Source organism: Sceloporus undulatus, chromosome 6 (assembly GCF_019175285.1).
Source record: "Sceloporus undulatus isolate JIND9_A2432 ecotype Alabama chromosome 6, SceUnd_v1.1, whole genome shotgun sequence".
Taxonomy (NCBI): Eukaryota; Metazoa; Chordata; class Lepidosauria; order Squamata; family Phrynosomatidae; genus Sceloporus; species Sceloporus undulatus.
The window spans coordinates 84,698,523-84,717,193 of NC_056527.1; the positions used below are offsets into that span (position 1 = coordinate 84,698,523).

Consider the following 18,671-nt stretch of genomic DNA (forward strand, 5'->3'; position numbering starts at 1 on the left):
AATCCGTGGATAAGGCTGACTACATGTTGTTTTGCATGAATATAACCCTTAAAAGCAATTTAAATGGCTTTAAATCAAACAAGTAAATGAATTCTATACTGCTTTTCTATTATTTATACTCAAATGAGCCAATGCTGTGATTAAGTGTCAGCACAATTAAGTTTATGAGACATGACAGCAACCCTGTTCATAGGAGAAAAAGAATTTCCTACAGATGTGCAGAACGATATCTGCATGGACACCCCTCTACCAGGCACCTTTAGTCTGCTGCTCAAACTTCCCCCAGGCTGGAGGGAGGTCTGGTTATTTTGGCCTGGGACAGACTGCCTGAAAGGGGCTGCCTGCCTGTTGTTTTTTTTTCTTCTGGGGGGAAGCCGCAACCACCAAACCGCATGGCTTCACTCCGGAGGAAAAAGAACCCGCAAAAAACGGGTTCTTTTTCCACTGTGATAGTTATGTCTGAGTGTGCCAATGGCACACTCGTGACATAACTAGCATGGCATGATATATGGATGCTATGCATTTGTTATGTCATAATGGCAATGCCCATGTACTCAGGGCACCACCATTATGGCGCCCCCAGTACGTGCTAGGATTAGGGACTGTACGGTTGCCACGCAGTCCCTAACCCTAGCTATGCTGCTGCCACGCCACAAAAGGACTGTCTGTTCCGCACCATAGGCTCCTTACTCAAACCCTATGGCACCAATACTCCATGTTACAGACAAAAAACCCTTCCTTAGAAAATTGTAACTGATCTCCCAAAATACACCATTTTAGCTGCCAAGGGATGCTGAGGTCTTTACACCAGGTGTGGGCACTGTGTAGCCTTTCAGATGTGATTAAACTAAAACCCTCATATCTTCTTACCATTGACTATGTTGGCTAGGGATATTGGGAGATGCAGTATCCCTCAGGGGATCTGCATGGCAAACACTTCTGTTTCACACCAAATCCTCCAAAAGATGAGCTATGAGCCACCAGGAATATCATTACTCACTATGCTACAGTATGTTTATTCCCCAACACTCTGCTACTTTGGGCTTACCCACAAGTATCTCTGTTATGGAGAGGACACTTATCTTCATATCAATGGCACAGGTGTAGTCACACATTGATCCCACAACATGCCAATATCCTAAAGGCTACCTTCAAATAACACCTTCTCAGTACCTGTCCATCAAAGGGTCTTCCTTATGTGAGATTCACTGATGAAATTTTTATTATCTGGAGTCATGGTCAGGAGGCCCTGGCAAAGTGCAGCTAAAACTTCAGTAAAGCCCACCCCACCATCAATCTCAGCCTAGTCCAATCTACTGAACAGTGTCACTTTCTGGGCAATTACACAATGGATATATGGACACCATCTTATAGTGTAAACCTTCAGTCCATCACATGTGTTTAGATATGTCTAGCTTCCACCCCAAACACAACACAAAACCCATTGCCTACACAAAACCCTACCACGTTGCATCTGTTCAGTCCCATCATGACTCAATAATTTAAACCACAGACCTAAGGAAGTGGGAGTGGGTGAGAAACAGATCAGTGCAAAAGTGGCAGCCAGTAGCTCCAAAATCAATGGGATAGTGAATTTAGGTTTTACTCTGTTCTCTACAAGAGCTGTCCTAGGTACTGAATCTGCTTGGTTGATAAGATCAGCATCTTGGATAGCTCTGTGCAAATTCAGATTACTACCCAGAGTGGATTTATAGGGAAGCCACTAGGTGGCTATCAGGAATAATCCACTGTAGGGAAAATATTGAGGAGAGGCAGAAGAAAGAAAGAAAGAAAGAAAGAAAGAAGAGAATGCCACTAATTTTCACCCCCATTTCCCAGCTAAATCCACCCAAGCAGATGATCAGTGATTTGCAGCCTGTCCTGGACAATGACACCTCTCACCTCAGAGCGACAATAAAAAGAAAATAATTTCTAAGATCGATCATCTATCCAGACAAGAAATCATCAGGAGATTCCACTCTGTCTTCTATAGACTGAATGAAGAAAGAGCCTTTTTATCACATTGCACATAGAATCATTGAGTTGGAAGAGACCACAAGGGCCATCCAGTCCAACCCCCTGCCATGCAGGAACTCTCCATCAAAGCATACCTGACCAATGGCCATTCAGCCTCTGTTTAAAGACCTCCAAGGAGGGAGACTCCACCACTCTCCAAAGGAGAGTGTTCCACTGTCGAACAGCCCTTACTGTCAGGAATGTCCTAATGTTGAGGTGGAATCCCTTTCCCTGTAGCTTGTATCCATTGTTCTGGGTCCTGTTCTCTGGAGCAGCAGAAAACAAGCTTGTTCCCTCCTCAGTATGACATCCCTTCAAGTATTTAAACAGGGCTATCATATCACCTTGTAACCTTCTCTTCTCCAGGCTAAATATCCCCAATTCCCTAAGTCATTCCTCATAGGGCATGGTTTCCAGACCCTTCACCATTTTAGTCACCCTCCTTTGGACATGCTTCAGTTTCTCAACATCCTTTTTGAATTGTAGTACCCAGAACTGGACACAATATTCCAGGTGGGGCCTGATTAAAGCAGAATATAGTGACACTATTACTTCCCTTGATCTAGACACTATACTTCTATTGATGCAGCCTAAAATCGCATTGGCCTTGTTAGCTGCCGCATTGTACTGTTGACTCATGTTCAACTTGTGGTCCACTTGGACTTCTAGATCCCTTTGACACGTAGTTTCATTCAGCCAGGTGTCCCCCATCCTATATCTGTGCATTTTATTTTTCCACCCTAAGTGCAGCATCTTACATTTCTCCATGTAGAGTTTCATTTTGTTAGCTTTGGCCCAGCTTTCTAGTCTTTCTAGTTCTAGTCTGCATGTTAAACAATGCAGCAATGCAAGGATGATTTGCATGATCACCTAATGAGTATTTGTTAGCACTATTATGTCATTTATACTTTTTAAATTTCTATCCCACCTGACCTCATTGACTGCAACTCCCTCCATTCCAAGACTGTGTGAAATAACCTCTGACTCTGAGGCAGAACTCCACATCTGATGAAGTGGGCTGCAGTCTGTGAAGGCATATGCCAAATAACATTTGCTGGTCTTGAAAGTGCTGTGAGTTTCCATTGCTCAACAGAAACTTTGGATGGAGTATTCTGGGTACTCATTTTACTGACCTACGAAACCATAGAAGGCTGAGTCAAGCTTAGAGCCCTGGGACTGAACTCACAACCTTGTGGCTGTAGCACCAGCATTTAAGCACTGTGCCTCCAGGGCTCCCTTCCTTTCAGACTTCCTTCTGAATACATACAACATTACATTATCCTTTACATTATCCAATGAAAACCCTATGATGATGCCTTGGGGTTGACCACAAGCCAGAAAGGACTTGAAGGCAGACAACAAATAAGCATGGTAAAAGCAGTTCAGAGTACAGTACTACAATGATTTTCATACTGTGAAACCAAGATCAAGATTTAGGGTCACATAGTGTATGTGTGTGCACACACACACACACACACACACACACACACCACTCTCTTCCAGGTCAGCATTCTCTGAAGATGCCAGCAACAGATGCTGGCGTAACGTCAGGAATCACCTCTTCCAGAACATTGCCACATAGCCCAAAAAACACACCAAAAATGAAAGGTCTCATTGTTTGGAGGCCATTGGGTTTGCTATATGGCCATACAATTCTGTATGGAGGTGAATGGAAAGTGAGGGGGGTGACAGTTGGAGTTGCTGCACTGGGTGACATCACTGGCTGCCAGGTAAAACTGCAGTCCCTGGCGGAAGGGCATCCCTTCTGGCCTCACCTGCCAGGCCGTGGGCGTGGCCAAGGGACAGACCCCGCCCCGCCCAGGTGCCTCTTTAAAGGGCCAGGCGCCCGCTGCCTCTGAGAGAGCGAGAGCCATGCGGAGCAATTGCAGCAGGAGCATCAGGAGCAAGATCGCAGCGCTGGTGCCAAGGCCAGGCAGATGCCGCCTCCTCTGCCCAGGGTTTCTCTGGCCGCCGCTTGCTGCCTCTTGGTGCTCCAGGTGGACGCCTACTTCGGGTCAGCACCTCTTCCTTCTCCTCCTTTGGCTGCTCCTCTCCAGGCTCTTTTGGCTGCATCTGCACCACAGCCATCATCTGCTTTGACACCGCTTTAGCTGCCCGAGCTCCTGGGATTTTTGTCCTTCTGGGAGCCCTTGAGAGAGCTCTGGGGCCACAACGAACCACAGATCCCAAAATGCCATAGCCTGATGAGTGCTAGGGGATTCTGGGAACTGGAGTTTTGTGAAAGCCCTCTTGGTCAGATGTCACAATAAAAGACTATCCCCAGGTTTCCCAGTTGAACCGGTGTCAAACTGGATTATTTCTCCAGTGAGACTGCAGCCTAGATCGTCCCATCTCTTCTTTTTCTCTCTTTCTTCCCTTCGCGTTCTCTCTCTCTCGTTCTTTCTTACTTTCTGCCCTTCTCCCCTCTCTCTTTCTTCCTTCCCTCCTTCTTTCTTTTCTTCTTTCCTTCTCTCCCTCCCCCCTCTCTCTTTCTTCCTCCCCTTCTCTCTCTCTTTCTCCCCCCTCTCTTTTTCTCCCTCTTTCTTCCCTTCTCTCTTTCTGTCTCTCTTTCTCTCTCTTTCTTCCTTTCCGTCTCTCTCTCTCTCTTTCTCTCCCTCTGTTTCTCTCCCTCTCCCTCTTTCTTCCCTTCTCTCTCTCTCTCTTTCTTATTTATTTTACACCTTGCCTTTTTGGACCGTTTTCCCCCCACCTCTTTCCTCCCTTTCTCTTTCAGCTCTCTTTGCTCCAAAAGCACCTTGCAGAAATAACCCAGTCTGAGACCGCTTTAACTTCCCAGGTTCAGCGCCAGAGAATCCTGGGAACTGAAGGTTTGTGAGAACCCTCTCTATCAGATGCCATAATAAACGACCAGCCCCAGGATTCTCTAGCCTTGAGCCTGGGCAGTTAAAGCGGTCTCAGACTGGATTATTTCTGCAGGCTGCTTTTGGACCTTCCTTCCCTTTGCCTCTGGTTCTTAAGTTTTAATCCTTGTTAGTTTTAATTCTTCTCCCATTTCCCCCAACATCCTGTGTTTCACGTTTGTCTCTGCTTTGTTTCCTGAATCTCCTTCTTCTTTTTTCTCCCTTTCTGCTTTTCCTTTTCCCTTTCTCTTCTTCTCTAACCTGACTGTCTCTTCCTTCCTTTTCTCCTTTCTATCACATCTCTCTTTCTCTCTGTGATGATGCCATGCTTAGAATAGACCCATTGAACTCAATGGGACATTCCTGACTTGAACTATTGATTTCAGGGTTGTATGTAAAGTGTGCCTAAAGCTTGAGAGATAATCTGGTTTGACACTGCTTTAACTGGCCTGGCTCCATGCTATGGAATTCTGGGCATTCTAGTTTGTTGTTATTGCCATTGCTGTCTCCACTGTCAAAGCTCAATTCGGAGTCAATGTGGGTCCCTTAAATTTGCATCCAAGTCCTGCAGGCATTATAGACTCCTAAACGACACATCTACAAGCTTCTTTCTTTCAGTCAGTCTCAAAGGTGCTACAAGATCTCTCTACATACTACAAGCGTTTAGATCTCCTTGAAGTACAACCACCGCTGTAGGTCTTGCCAAGTTGCACATATGCATTTATTGGATAGGGACAGTTGATGGGGAAGTGAGGGTTGTTGCTTTGCAGTGTGAATGTAATGTGTTGCCTGGGGGAGCAATCCGGCAAGTCAGAGTTAGGATTTTGGGATTGTGTTAGGCGTGTGTGTATAAATATACACTCATCCCTCCATATTTGCAGCTTTGATATTTGCAGATTTGCTTATTCACGGATTTGATTGATACGCTCCCTCTAGGAACAACTAGGTCCTCCAGTACAGCTCTATGGTCAACTTTAGCTAAAAGTTGTACCATAAGACCTAGAGATTCCTATAGAGAATACTCTACTAGGCATTTGTCGCTCCTCCAGCGCAGTTCTATGGTCAGTGTCTGTCGGATGTTGGCCACTGAGTTGCTCTGGAGCATCTAGAGATCCCTAGAGAGGTGTCCTCTCAGGTACAAACATGGTGTTTTTGTTATTTGCGGTTTTTCCATATTCACGGGGGTCTTGTGCCCCTAACCCTAGTGAATATGGAGGCCCTCAAACTGCTACACCAAGGTGGCATTTTTATTACATCTAGTTGTTGTTTTTCCTTGTTTCTCCTTTGATATGTTCAGAGAAGTGCTTTCCATTGGAAAAAAGTGTTGCTGGAGTAAGGCACAGTTTGGGTGGCTTCTATTCTTCTGCTGATGTGGGCAGGTGCATTCCCAGGTGAGCTTCATAGCCGCACGTTCCAGGATAGGGAGGGCCAGCCTTCTTCCAGGCAGCTTTAGAAGCAAAACTGCAATTAGTTGCACACTTTGTGGGTTGGATCCAGACCTGGTGCTGGCTTGGAGGAGAGCAGTTACATCGGGAGTGTATCATTGTATTACAGGCAGTATGTCTCTCAGTGCTGATCATTGGGCACGCGCCAGTCATGTCTTGCTTATCGAGAGAACTGTTTGGCCAGTGTGAGAACAGAATGCTGGGTTAGATAATTCCTTGGGCTGATCTTTCTTGTGCTCTTCTTATGTTTTAATGAAATAAGTCATGAATAGGCTAAGTGCCATTGATTCCAGTGTGCCTGCTCTAAGCATCACTACATCTGGATCCAGCTCTGTCTCTCAGGTCCAAACCACACTGCGGAAATAATCCAGGCTGAGACCACTTTAACTGTCCTAAGGTATTCTAGGAACTGTAGTTTTGTCAAAGCCTTCTCTGTCACATGCCACAATAAACTACAGTTCCCAGGGTTCCCTAGCACTGAGCCATGGCAGTTAAAGCGGTGTCACACTGGATTATTTCTGCTGTGTGGTTTGGACCTCAGTTAACAAAAGATTATAGTACCTGACCAGCCTTCATTCCTAGAAGACCATACCTTTCAACTGCTCCAAACTGGGCAGATATGCAGATGAAGGAAGAGGAGGGGGGTGAGATCCTGCCTTTCCTTGTAGATGGGAAAAGCAAACTGCTGCAGCATCTCCTAGCTTGTTTCTTCTTTCTAAGTAATAATTTCCACCATCTGACCACACTCTGTTATTGCTTGGCTACATACATTCTGGTTTTCATGTGCGACATATTGGAGGATATGTGAATCCTTACATTTGCTTCTGTAATGAACAGAGGGGCTGAGATGAGGTTTCCCCAAGCTTGGGTTTATAGTAGCATTGATATCACTTTGAGTGGGAGATATATATGCATAGCTGTCCTGAAACGGAGATGTGTAAAAATCTGGATTTTGAAGTTAGGTTTTGACAGTCCATATTTGTGTGTGTGTGTGTGTGTGTGTGTGTGTGGTTGTGACTCCTCAGTGTTTGGGAGAAAAGTTGTTTGCTGCTTGCCTTTGACAGTGTAATCCAATACAGTACTGTATACGCTTCCTTGGGAACAAACTCCATTGAATTCAGTGGGACTTAACTCCTACATATGTGTACTGGGTTGTGCTGTAACAACTAGAGAAATGCAAAAACTGACTGGACATTGGACTCCTCTAACAACTAACCGGGGGATGTAAATATGTGTGTTTCTTCCACTATGCCTTAGATTTTCAGTTTTCTTGTAGAAGTATGCTTAGCAATGCTCTAACTCTCTCTCTCTCTTTGCAAAATATTGACACGTTTCCAGATTCTAACGTTCCTTATTTTATTCTGAACAATGCAGGAGTTTGATAAACTACAAAGCAAAATCCTGTTAGGGAACAGGTGGCAAGGGCTGGTTATGTTATGATGGATAGCAGGGTAGCGGTGCTTCAACATGTTCCTTGACAATCTTGTGCTCTGCAAGCATTTTTTTTGGCTCTCCATTTGTATCTCTAAATCCCTTTCTTCTGCAAAATCATCTGCTTCTTTTGCAGCCTGAATTTTGATCTCCAAAGGTCCAAATGAAAAGGATAGTATCACTACTGTAATTTCTTTAATTAATAAATTCAAAACATTTTCAACTACTACAAACAAAAACCCATCAGTGGTACATTTATTGGCCAACTGAACTGCACAATATACTTCTCGCAAGCTTTCAAAGTATATTGCAACAAGTATACTGTGCATTTCATTTGGCCAATAAAGGTATCACTGATGGATTTTTGTTTGTATTTGCTAAACAGCTACCCCTGAATATTTTCAACTACAGATTTGGGGCTTTGGGGGGGTGAGCAAGAGAGAAAGCTGCATGCATGCATACATAGAAAAGTTGCAATTCCATTCAGAATTAACTTTTGTATTCTTGAATTTAAAAAGCTGAAGACTGCAGCTCTGAGATGTGGATTTCATGTCCTAATATAAGGACTGATATAAGGACTATAAGGGTTGTGGAAACATTACCTTTTGGATTAAAAATCTCAGCATCTTTGGAGTTCTGGTAGTTGCAGTCTAAAGAGAAGCTTATCCCAGCCTTGTGTGGGTTTAATTTCAAAACTTATTTTCTGAACTCTTTTGGATTTAATTCCTCTTTGAAAGAGGTGTGCTCTTGCTTGATTTTAAGAAAACCGGTTTCTTTCTGGGTGAATATACAACACGGTTTATTTGCAAAATTTAAGACAGCTTTCTCCGGCCTCCAAACATTTTGCTGTCACCTCCACTGTGAAATTTGTTGCTGAGTTTTTAGTTGTTGAGGTTCAACACTGCTTAGAGGGGTTTGACATGACAAGGTGCGCTTCTTTATGAAATGATCTTTTAAAGCCATAATTAGATGTATCCAAATATCATTAATCTGGGCTTGGTACAAACCTGCAACACATTCGGGTGGGGCTTTTCTGGAAAGGTCTTGCCAATACTGTACTCAAGCTCTTTGTATTTCCTAGCTCTCTGAGCAGTAGTAGTTGTTGTTTGTCCTCAGGTTGCCTTTGATTTATGGCAACTCAATGAATGAGAGACCTCCAAGAGCCATAGCCATCAGCAGTGTTGCTCAGGTTTTACAAACATAGGGCCATGGCTTCCCCAATTGATTCAATCCACCTGTAATGCAGTCTTCCTCTTTTGCCACTGCTTCTGTATTTATAAAGCATCACCTTTTCCAATGAATCATTTTGCCTCAAGCACACACACCTTGCATCTATTTTGTAAGAGAGCTCACAGCATTCTTTTAGCATTCCAAATATGTCCTAAGAAAGTTGAAAGCCTCTTCTTGTGTGCATGAAGACCAAAGCCCTAAATGGTTTATTCCCTTGCAATGTTGAATCCCCTTAACTCCTACCAACGGTAGGATTCCTGGCTTCTTTTGTTTTTTCTTTTGCCAGTGTAGCCAGCATGGTGTAGTGGTTTGAATGTTAGGCTATGACTCTGGAGACCGGAGTTTGATTCCTGGCTCAGCCATGTAAACCGACTGGGTGACCTTGGGCAAGTCACACTTTCTCAACCTCAGGGGAAGCTAATGGCAAACCACCTCGGAACAAACCTTGTGAAGATAATACCCTGATAGGTTTGCTTTAGGGTCATTGTAAGTTAGAAACAACTTGAAGACACACAACAGAGAGAGAGAGAATGCCTGCCAGAACTGAAGAGTGTGATTTTGGCTGCTCCTTTTTATTCTTTCAGTCTTCCAAGCCAAAGAGTTCTGCATACAGATTCATATGCTGCTTCAGAAGATGCCCTGGGATGGCAGAACACCATTCAAATGACTGTTTGTCCTGCTCTAGCTTTGAGCCCTTTCACACTATGTAGTTATATTGCTATGATTCCACTTGGTCGGATTCTATGAAATCCTGGCATTTGTAGTCTGGCGGGGCACTAGAGCTCTCTGGTTGAAAACTCGAAATACCTCTCCCTGAACTACAAATCCACAGGTTAGAACAATGGTGGAATCATAGTGTGGTAAATGTATAGTGTCAAGGGACCACTGGCGTAATAAATTAGCATTCCTATTTTACAGACGAGAAACATGGAAGCTGGGGAATGTCCTGAAATGAAACCCCAGTGGGTACCAAGGGCCCACTGTATACTCCATCTCCTTGCTATCTCCTCAACACATATTGCTACAGCATGGAGTCTAAGCATTGCAATGGGTAAGATGTTAGTTGACCTCAGGGTGCATCTACACCGTAGCAATAATGCAGGTGGTTGACACCACTTTAACTGCTATGGCCCCATCTTATAGAATCCTTGGATTTGTAGTTTTGTAAGGTAATAGTACACTTTGGCAGAGAAGGCTAAAGATCTTGTAAAATGCCAGGATTCCCTACGATAGAGCTGCCTTATTTCTACAGTGCAGATGCACGCTCAGTTTGGAGGTCCAAAGAGACTGTATTCGCACTGCAGAAACAACACAGTTTGACATCACTTTAACTGTCCCAGCTCAATGTTGTGGAACTCTAGGAAGTGTAGTTTGGTGGGGCACCAGAGCTCTCTGAGAGAGAAGGCTAAATGTCTCACAAAACTATCGGTTCCCAGGATTCTCTAGTGTTGACCCAGGGCAGTTAAAGCAGTTTCAAACTGGATTATTTCTGTAGTGTGTCTTAGACCTTTACCTGTCATAGCAATATCCTGTGGAATCCTGGCATTTATAGTTTAGGAAGGGATATGTGGATTTCTCATCCAGAGAGCTCTAGTGCCTCACCAAACTATGAACCCCAGGATTCCATAGGATCTACCCATGGGAGTTAAAGTGCAATCATACTGATACAACTGTGTAAGTATCACTTTTAAAATAGAATTGTTCAGCCCGAGAATTGAAGGGGACTTAGTAACTATCTAGTCAAGCCCAGCCTCTTGCATTGGAGTCCAATACGAGATGCAGTACAGATAACTGTGTTACAACACCTGATGTATGGTAACTCACAAGTACGTTTGTATACATCTTAGTATGTGGTTCGTGGAATGCAATGGATACTTGGCTCTGGTTGGTAGACTTTGGCATTCTAATAGTAGAAAAACAAAAGAAATGCTGTGGACCTGAACTCTGTCTACACCTGGCCTAGCACTTGCTTTTTTGATAGGAGGTGTCTCCAGCAGGGTTCAAAACTGAGCCACTTTAGTTGCAAGGAAATCCGACAGGCCTGTTCTGCACATTTCTGGGAAAGATGAGACATCAAATGAGATTTTTCCCCCCATTCAAAATGTGAACATGCACATCATCTGCAAAACCAGAGGCAACATTCCCCTTTCCTTCCGGCTATAGTTTCCTTAGTATAAAACAAATATTGATTATTGCTTTACGTGGATATGGTTGTTTAAGCAAGGGAGCTGTAGCCTTGCAACAGCTATGTTCATTTCGTTCTTGGAACATTTAACCCAGCTTTTAATGGGAAAGCGTGTGTAATTTCTGCAGGTTGCTGTCCTTAGATGCACTGTAATTTTAAGGCAAATCCTTATAAGGGGTTCCTCAATGAGAGCAATAATGGCAGATGAGGCCCCTCCCAAGTTTCCACTGTAATTCACAGCCACAGAGAAGTTTTAGGTATGTTCTAGGTAGGTATCTGAGGGGGTAATGAGAAGTGTTTTTAGTCATGGTGACCTGAGCTATCTGTCTGTCCCACAGCAGCATGCCCTAATCTGATGCCCTAGATGTTGTGGGTTACAACTCTCAGAATCCCAGATCATAATCTAGGCTATGGATGTTTAGAGCCTCTAGCACCACTGACAACTCAGCAATTTGGCTAGTTTTGTCTGAACCTGGAAACTGCACTTACCAGATTTAGAACAAGCCAGGAACAACTTTAAATCGAATGTTAATATTCTGACCCCTTTTCAAACTGCTAACACTATTTTCATGTTTGGATAACCTGAGACTTAATTCCTTAGAAGACTGTGGCTTGTGGAAAACAAGTCAAGGAGAAAAGTAATGATCTGTGGAGACTGGTGGCTCTCATGTCATTGGGATAATGAACTCGTTCCAGGGTTTAAAGTGCTATCCAAGGTGCTGATCTTACAGCTAGATGTGTCCAGCACCTCAGACAGCTCCAAATCTAGAAACCTGGACTGGATTCTTTGCCCTACTGACATGGGAGCCATCAACTGCCATTGGGGTGATGTGAAATTTGAACATACAGGCAAAAATGTCCATACAATAACCTGTCTAATTCTGAAATCTCATACTAACTCTTCTGAGTTGGTTATTTTAAAGGTATTTTTCTCACATACACTTCTGCATTCCTAGGAAGTCCCATGAGTGTGTGGAAAGAACCACGGTTTTATTTTGCAGTTGTCTCATTCTCACATCCAAACATAAATACTTAAGCTCCAGAATTCTTCTTAGAGGAATGACTGCAGGGAAGAGATTGTTGACCCCTAAGTGGGTAAGAAGATGCTGCACTACTATGGAACTTGTCCTGTATTTTAATGAGACTGCCGCCATCTTGCTTGGCATGGTTATTTGGAAATTTACTTGCTTAATGATTAACCAGCATCACCCAATGGCCGGAAGAAGAGTCTGGATTGGTAAGAAGGCAGGAGCATTCCACTGTTGCGATAAACACAGCTGGAGGTCTCTTGGCCACTCACTGGGCATGCTTGAAAGATCATAGGTTGCGATGCAGAACTTTTCCCGGAGGCAAGTGGTGTTGTCAAGTCCACCAAGCATCCAACCTGTGACACTGGTGAAACATAGAGTAACCAGCAGGTAAAATCTAAAGAGAGGTGTAAGAGAGTTTACAAGACTGGATGCCAGATACACTCAAAAGAAATTATACATGAAAAGGGAGATGAGGAATTGGTCTCCAAACAATTTTTATCAATTTTTAAAATAAACACTGAAACGAAACCTTTCTCCATAAGTCATTTAGAGTGTTTTTCTTTTCCAGTTAAAAAGCACACCTTTCCCAAACTGCTTGGTCATCTACGGATGCAAAATATGGGGCCCATGGTTTTCTTACTGATCCCATTAATGTGGTTTGTTTAAAAAAATCTCCTGTCTCACATAGTTCAACATTGGCCCCTGCACCTCCTTGCCTCCATTACACTTATTTCAAAATAATATTGCAGAGCAATTCAGAAGGGAGGCAGCTACACCTTGTGTTGCTTCACCAGCTGAATAAATATGGCTCCACTCTTTTTGTTCTGTTGCTTCACTCTGTAATATTACGCTGAACTAGGTGGAACAGAAGCAAGGAGAGGCAGTGTCTTGCTCTGGAGTAGCTCAAAACCCTAGTTAAAGATGCAAAAAATAGATCCCCCACAACAAATCATTTCATATACCCAACGTAGGGAGATGGAAGAGTCTTTTACTGAGAAGCATGCTCCCACCCAGTCCCCTGATAACACCTTGAAAGTATTAGTCCACCTCTGAATCAGTGACTTGGCAATTGCTATATTATTATTATTATTATTATTATTATTATTATTATTATAAAAAGAACTGTTTTATTAGAATGCAATAACTTGTTACATCTAAGGTGCTACCAGTAATAAATTACTTGAAGCTATGCAGAAAACTCTTGACTGATCACTGTCAAGCCATCACTGACAGTGATGACTGAATCTGTCATCAAAAGCGAGTAAGCAATAGATGGTGATTAGAAAAGGGCTTGTATGGAAATGAACCAAGACAACTCACTCTTGTTGTTAACCTTGTACTTTCAAGTCTCTTTTGGTGGTTGTTATGAAGTCTAAGTATATTTTTTACATCAGTAGTACATCTTTAGGCTTCTGTAATATAATCAAATACTGCAGATGTTGACTGTAGTCCACAGGGCAATTGTAGAAACAAACGTCTGCCAAAATGTAGATTTGAGTGCACAGATCTTGGAGTTGTTTACATCCTTTGAAATCTGCTAATCCAACCAAAGCACAGAGTTTGTTAAAGATTTTAACATCTACTTCTGAATTTCATTTCTTAGATTTAAATGTAAGTTATTTTCTTTCATCTTTTCTTTAATGATTCTTTGCAATGATTAAACGAACCCTATCAACCAACTTCTCTCTTCCTATGCTAGATGTGCTCTCTCTCTTTCATAGTCCCTGAAGCTGATTCCTCAAGGTTGGTGGCACATTTCACAGAGTGGTATGCTGGGCACCACATCTTTCTGAAGTCATATTTTAAGGAAGAAACTTTTCTGGAACATGGCCACATAGCCCGAAAAACCCACAAAAAAACACATATTTTTATGGTTGTGGGGACCTGTAGGTGCATCCCTGTAGGCTATTGTTGAAATTCTGATGGTTGGTTATCTTTTTCTCCCTCTGGGTGTCTGTAGGGAATGTGCTGGATATACGACTAAACTTTTCAAAAGTGTTCAGCTTCAAAACTTGTTTGATCAACTCTGGATAATTAGTAATTGCAGGGAAGAAAACTATCCTGCCAAACTGGTTTTCTCCCGGCACGTGAGAGATAGGATGCATCACACGAACCATTGCTTACACCCCATAAGAACAGTTTCCATATCTGCTTAGCTGGTTTCATCTCAAATGCAGTAGGAACCCTCGTTCTATTTTTCATCTGATGCTCATCAAATCTGTAGCCACTTGGCTTCTCTGTGTTTGAACCAGAATGTAATGAGTTGGGCTTCTGTACCAGGCAGATGGGCTTCTGCACTAGGTAGATGGATTTTAGAGTCCTTGCTAGGAGCATGGCCAAATGTGAACAGCTGTCTAATGCTATAGTGAATTAAACTTTCTCTTTTATCAACCTGCCTGGACAGTTTTCATATGTAAGAGAACTATGGGGGTTAAGTGGGGAGATGGGTCATACTTCAACATTTTGATTTTCTTTGCTTGCTTCTATGTTATACAGTTGGACCTTCGAATCCAAAGATTCTGCATCCATGGATTGAACTGTCCATGGCTTGAAACAAGTTTTTTCAAAATTTTTGAAATAGAAACCCTGATTTTGCCATTTTATATAACCTTGCTTTGCCATTGTATATAATAGGACGTGAGCATCCATCCTAGCAGATACCGAGGACCAACTGTATAATCCTTGGGTGTCTGTTTTTCATTGGCCTTAGCTGGTGGGAGGCAGGTGCACCCCTGCCTAGGTTCTCCCCATCTAACCAACCAGGAATAGTTTGGGTAGAATTAGTTGTTTTGGGGCCCAGTTCTACTATTGACTGTGATGGATGCTGGCCACCATCTCTGAAAGGGCTGAGGGGCTTCTCTGCTGTACAGCATCTACTGCATCATTTATCACCAATAAAGCTTACTGTACAGCAGTAACTTCTGTGTGTTCAGCAACAAACAGAATCTGGTGGAGGCCTGGAATTACACCTTGTTCCAGAAGAGAACACAGACCTATGCTTCCTTGGTTTATTAATATTTAGTAGTAATAAGCCATCCTTGGCTTTATACCCTTTTAAAGGCCATGATGTATTCTTTCTTCTTCCTTTAGCCTGACTGGGAAAGAAGCATTAACTCAGTTTCCTCTGCTGGGGCCTTCAACAAACTCTGCCCACTGGAAGGCTCACTTGAAGCAATGTGACCTGCTCCGACTATCCCGAAAACAGAAAAGGCTTTGCCGGAGGGAACCAGGACTGGCCGAGACCTTGCGAGATGCCATCCGGCTTGGAGTCCTTGAGTGCCAGTATCAGTTTCGCAACGAGCGCTGGAACTGCAGTCTAGATGGGAGGGCTGACCTCCTGAAGCGAGGTAAGACTGCCTCTCCATCAACTCTCCTGGGTAGAGATAGTCCATGCTTGTAAATAAGCCTCCAATGCTACTAGTCTTATTTTAAAAAGAAAATTACAGAAAAAAGTGAGCCTATGTTCTATAGCCAACATGGAAATGCAGGCTACAATCAACTTAGTGTGTTTGCTTTTGCAAAATAAGCCTTCTGACAACTGCACTGGTAGAAGAAGGATGGGAAGATCTGTCCCACCTCCACCAACTGGCTGTGATTCCATGATGGCTATGGAGGAAGGACTGGCCCAATTTAATTGCCATAAGTCCATCATATGGAATTCAGTGATTTACAGTTTATGGAGGGTGTTCAGAATTCTCATCCAAAGAGCTCTAGTGTCTCCCTAAACTGCAAACTCCAGGATTCTGTAGGTTGCTACCATGGTGGTTGAAGGGAAGTCATAGGCTATAGCCCTATAACTGTATCATGGGAAAGGGCTATAAATGGGGGAGAAAGTTCATGGAACTAGAGGCTCAGTCAAACGTTTGACAGGAATATATATCTTGCAGTTCTTCCAAAAGAATCATTTCAAATGATTTGTTCTTATTTTCAGGTGTTGCTGATTCATAAACTGGCCCAACTGTAACATAGCAGTGAAACCACTTTCACACACAACAATACAAGACGTTGTATATTAAATTTGATACATGTGCCTGTCCCAAATGTTCTCTGCATGCCAATGCAAGACTTGATTGTGAGATTCTTCTGCTTGTGCTCCTCAGTAGTATTGCAACCTTTGATGCAATCTTAAAGCTTATATATAATAAAAAAAGATGCAAATGTATCAAAATCTTAATCAAAATCTTCTGGGGAAGCTCTTGTCTCTGTAAGACTTGCAGAACCCTCACAGGTACATCTGATGGGAACATGGGAGAGGGCCTTTTTGGTGGTTGCTCTCAGATTCTGAAATGTCCTTCTTAGAGAGGTTAAACTAGCATCCTCCTTGCTATTGTTTCTCAGGCAGGTGAAAGTTTTGGCAGGCCTTTGAGGGATGCCTGGTCAGGGAAAAGGGCCTTTCTCAGAACCTAATTTCTCCTCACTCCTGGCTGCTTGCTTCCTCTCTCCCCCAGGTTTCAAGGAAACAGCCTTTCTGTATGCAGTGTCTTCAGCAGCGCTAACTCACTCCCTTGCTCGGGCCTGCAGTGCAGGGCGCATGGAGCGCTGCACCTGTGACGACTCCCCAGACTTGGAGAACCGCAAGGCCTGGCAATGGGGTGTGTGTGGAGACAACCTCAAGTACAGCACGAGGTTCCTGAAGAACTTTTTGGGCCAGAAGAAAGTTGGGAAAGACCTGCGGGCCAAAGTGGACATCCACAATACTAATGTGGGCATCAAGGTGAGGATGGAGACCTTCCATGACTTGCCTAGAGAAAGACAAGTGGTAAAGGCAGTTGTCACTGGTCTACTGTGCCTAAACATCCTACAGTTTTAGGATACCAGATCTATGCTTTTTTCTGAGTCAGAGTGAGTTGCCTTTCCGAGCTGTATTATACAGTTGGCTCTTTGTATCCATGGGGGTTCCATTCTGGACTCCCCTGCAGATACCAAAATCCATGGGACCTCAAGTCCTGTTGTTTCCAATGGTGGTATGAAGTGTGTGCGACCACATTGGCATGGCTGTGTGCATGCACCACCATTGGGGGAAATGGTGGGGCCATCCATGGATGCTCTAATCCATGAACAGCAAACCCATGGAAGAAGAGAGATGACTGTACATGTTTATGGACTTCAAAGAGGTAAGGTAAGGTTACCAGTTGCCTGACCATTTGAGACAGTGGTTAACAATTCAATTTTAAAATGTGTAAGATACTTCTACAGCATTGGAAGAAATATTGGTTGCTTTAATTTTTAGTCTTTTAAAAAAAACCAAATTAAAGCAACCAATATTTCTTCCAATGCTGTAGAAGTATCTTACACATTTTTATAGTAGATACTATTATAATGTGAATTAAATTCTGCACTTTTTTAGCCACCCACAAAATAGCTCCAAATGTGGCTGCTAATAATATGCTTATTAAAATGTTTATAAAAATTGCAGATGATAGCATGGCAAAGGGGTATCTTAAGAGGCATTTCCTTTCTTTCTAATAAAGGAATGCTTCTTCTGTTTGATGGCGGCTACACACAATAAATCTGTTGGTTTTCAAGATACCGCAAGATTGTCTTTGATTCTTAAGCACAAAAGAATGTACTGATACTTGTTTCTAAGTTGTGCAGAGGCTACGGCTACCAGGTTTGTTTGTTTTTAGAAGAGCATTTGTTTTTCAAAACTAGTTTGTGACCTTATTGGTCTTTTCCCTCTAAACCTTTGAATCATCTGCAAAGCTATACTTTTGCCTTTTCCTGTTTCTTCATTCATGACTATGCTATCTGATGAGTATCTGTCCATCCTTCTTTCCCTTCCACAGGCGGTGAAAAATGGCCTCAAGACCACTTGCAAGTGCCATGGTGTCTCTGGCTCATGTGCTGTGAGAACCTGCTGGAAGCAGCTATCTCCGTTCCATGAGACAGGGAAGCTCCTCAAGTTACGCTACGATGGTGCTGTCAAGGTCTTCAGTGCCACCAATGATGCTGTGGGCCACTCGGAACTGGTGAGCCCCCCAGCACCACGGCCATTTGGCCAAAGGTCCCACCCCTCCCCGCCCCACTGACTTGGTTTACATGGAAGACTCTCCCAGTTTCTGCCGGCCCAGCAGGTATTCAGTGGGCACTGCAGGAAGGACGTGTTCCCGCGAGGCCAACTGTGACAGTATGTGCTGTGGTCGGGGCTACAACATCCAGACTCGCATGGTGACCTTCTCCTGCCATTGCCAGGTGCAGTGGTGCTGCTATGTTGAATGTCAACAGTGCATGCAGGAAGAGGTGGTTTACACTTGCAAGCAGTAAGAAGTTGACACGGCCAGCTGGAGGAAGAGGACTACATGCTGTTTGGACTGCCTTCATGCTTTGACTTCCTTTGCCATATTGGGGATGAAAATTAATCTGCAGAGAACTTGTCATTGGCAGCAGTTCTGCAGTACTGAAGAATATGGATCTTTGAATCAGCAGGGAAAGGAGGAAGCACATTAGCAGGAGGGTCCAAACTCCAGGTCTG

At 43.4% G+C, this 18,671-nt stretch overlaps 1 protein-coding gene across 1 annotated transcript; it reads left to right on the forward strand.

Moving 5' to 3' along the window:
* Positions 1-3,906: 3,906 nt before the first annotated feature.
* Positions 3,907-18,463, forward strand: WNT9B (Wnt family member 9B). Its single transcript, XM_042471618.1, is given in 5 exon segments — positions 3,907-4,030; positions 15,290-15,546; positions 16,648-16,913; positions 17,986-18,171; positions 18,173-18,463. Coding segments are annotated over 5 exon segments (1,077 nt in total). The 5' UTR covers positions 3,907-3,953.
* The last annotated feature ends 208 nt before the right edge of the window (positions 18,464-18,671 follow it).